Source organism: Sphaeroforma arctica, assembly GCF_001186125.1.
Source record: "Sphaeroforma arctica JP610 unplaced genomic scaffold supercont1.1748, whole genome shotgun sequence".
NCBI classification, from domain to species: Eukaryota; class Ichthyosporea; order Ichthyophonida; genus Sphaeroforma; species Sphaeroforma arctica.
Window position 1 is genome coordinate 1 of NW_014038810.1, and position 2848 is coordinate 2848.

Below are 2848 nucleotides of genomic sequence, written 5' to 3' on the forward strand. Positions count from 1 at the left end.
ATACATATATATATANATACATAGTATATATATATACATATATATACACACACACATATATATATATATATATATATATATATTATGTTTGTACAGACACTCATAAATGTATATGGAATATATATACAGTGATACGATCTGAAAGGAGAACGTCAACTGGCCTATTAATTAACAGATACAAATCATACCGTTTCCGGCAAAAACGCGGTCATGGGTGCGTCAATACCCCTGTATCCTTTCACACATACTCGATAGCCCGCCTTCCTCGCTACCACGCCTAACCTATGTACGTATGCATTTGCTGATTTTCCTACAACACCCGGCAGTATGAGCAAGATAGGTGCTTCTTTGACCCAATTTAGATCCGCGCCTAATGGGGTACTATTTGACCCGAATTCTTCACTGACCAGTTCATAGCCGTCGTGGTTTGCCCAGTCCAGTTGCACTATACCCCCATCGCTCATAGTTAGTGTTTCGCGCTCAAATTGTAGCGCGGAATCCTTTCCTACGTTGAACACTATACTAAGAGGCCAATAAGCAAACATTACCGACTGCGTATGTCCCGAGAGACCCCAAAACGTGGGCCGATACTGCGATAACGAGCTTTCAATCACCTTTAATATAGCGATATTCTCTGCGTTTTTTTTGCAGGTAATTTTGACATTTTCCACTATATTTTCTTCATAGTACTTGGGTCCAAAGTGAGATAGGAATAGGCAAGCGGCACACGCTGTCATGATCTTCTGGGCCTGCACAGACCAGAGTTCAACACTGAACACCATAGAGTATACAATTGCAGGTGCAAACAGCAATACCAATGTGCCTACTAACGTAGGAGTGGATAACGATGAGAAGCGCACGGTATGCTCGCTCTCCACCCTGGGTATACTTGTGTGTACAGTTTTATGTTTCATATTGAATACTGTCTGTAACTAGCTTTTCTGATATTCACTATTCAAGTAGTCATATATATATATAAAGAGAGAGAGATATATATATATATATATGTGTGTGTGTGTGAGTGTGTGAGAGAGTGTGAGTTCCTATTAGCACGGCTTCGCGAACGGACAGCTTCCTAACGATTTCTTAATTATGATGCGGGCTTCAACGGCAGCTAATGTTATTGTAGAGTGTATGTGAATAACACTGGCTGTACTAATGGAATGATTTCACAAGGTGCTTTTATCTGTACGTGTATATGCTAAATTAATTATAAATGTACGCGTGATGCATAGTTATCGCCGGGCTACATGCCTACATACCTCACTGTCCTCAGTTCGTTCCTCGTTTTAGAACGTTTTAGAACGTTTTAGAAATCATTATTTTTTGCGTTCAAGTTGTGAAAAACGTATAAAATCAAATCGCTATTGCATTTACGTTCAATGGTAACGAGTTTATAGTTTATATTGCATGACACCTTATTTGAGCTTTTAGGACTCGCCTACTGCAACAAGTGCATAGCATAGACTCTTAATTTAAAAAAGGCATAGCCTCCTATAAATGATGACACAGCATAGCGCTGCGGCCCTCTCTAGAAAGTCACTAGAGTCACTCTACTCTCGCTACTAGTAGAGACCCATATGTAGCATCCTTCTTGTGCAAATGGCTATAGTATTCAGTTGGCTATTTAGGGGGAAATCGGGGTTTTCTGTTTGTTCCTGTGGTGCTCTTTTCCGTCAGTACATATGTCCTATGTATGTATTTATGTATGATACATATTTCCCAGATTTTTGCAGTCATCACAAATGACAGGGGGTGTCCTTAGGTCTCTTGGACAGGGGTGTACATATTTATTAGTTCTTTTTTCCCAAGCCTATTTCTTTCTGAAAACGGTTTAAAGTGTGAATTTTCAAAACGTTATCGAAATCGATACCTCTAGAGTTCTCGAACGTTTTTTTTTAAATATTATAGAACACTTTATGGCCCATTGGCTCTGCGAGTCATTTGTTGGCGAAGGCCACATTTAATTGGACACAACAAAGACAAATGTGGATTGTGATGAGCTGTTGCCGTACAATCTGTAGTATTTCTGTTATATTCTAAAAATGAAAGTATAGTTTTCCGCATCCAAATAAGAATCAAGTAAAAGTGGCGCCTTGAGTGCTGTCACATGACGTGTATTTACATGGCCTCCTAAAATTGAACACACATAGACAGTAGACACACACGATAAGTAATTAAAATATAAACTCCTTGTCACCACTTCAGTGCGCTCACCACTCACCACACAATAAAATAGTCATAAATACTATGCTGCATACGTCTTCTCTGAGATATGGTTTCATCTGGCGCAACAAAAGCAGCACAGCTGCGCAAAAGAAGTGAAAGAACGCGTCTGGCTGCTCTATTTCCAAATGGTTAACACAGGAGATATCACACAGCTGCTACCTTCTTCCCCAATACTGGCACACATCTGACAGTAGTTGCAAACAATATACCAGATATACACAACGTGAGACGGGAATTGAAAGAATAGAGAGATAGAGTATACAACTCTGAATCTACTCCATCAAAAAATAATTGAGTCGACGCAATATGCAACATATATAGTTACAAGTGTATAGCGTATTGGTTTCGACTATACGTACACACGAAGATATTATAATATGTATTATGTTTTATTAAATGAACAATTTATATAAAAAAAGTCTACAATATTATCATCGTAACGAGCTTCGTTACATTTATCGTAGTCTACATCCACATTCCTCACATGACTGCATCTGGTGTATTGTCGGGATTTCTCTGCTATTCTAAATTATCCGATATTGAGTAATTCTTACACCAGACAATAACAATACAAAAATCATGTCTGAACACACACGCACACACACGCACACACACGCAT

The 2848-nt window shown here is 38.8% G+C and overlaps 1 protein-coding gene across 1 annotated transcript; it reads right to left on the minus strand.

Moving 5' to 3' along the window:
- Window positions 1–102: 102 nt before the first annotated feature.
- On the minus strand, window positions 103–1187 carry SARC_11550 (hypothetical protein). Its single transcript, XM_014294361.1, has one exon. It carries the CDS (start codon window positions 912–914, stop codon window positions 183–185), a length of 732 nt encoding a protein of 243 aa, XP_014149836.1. The 5' UTR covers window positions 915–1187; the 3' UTR covers window positions 103–182.
- Window positions 1188–2848: the final 1661 nt, after the last annotated feature.

Excerpts from the sequence above, each read along its gene's own strand:
- SARC_11550 (XM_014294361.1), bottom strand. The coding sequence starts at position 914 with ATGAAACATAAAACTGTACACACAAGTATACCCAGGGTGGAGAGCGAG.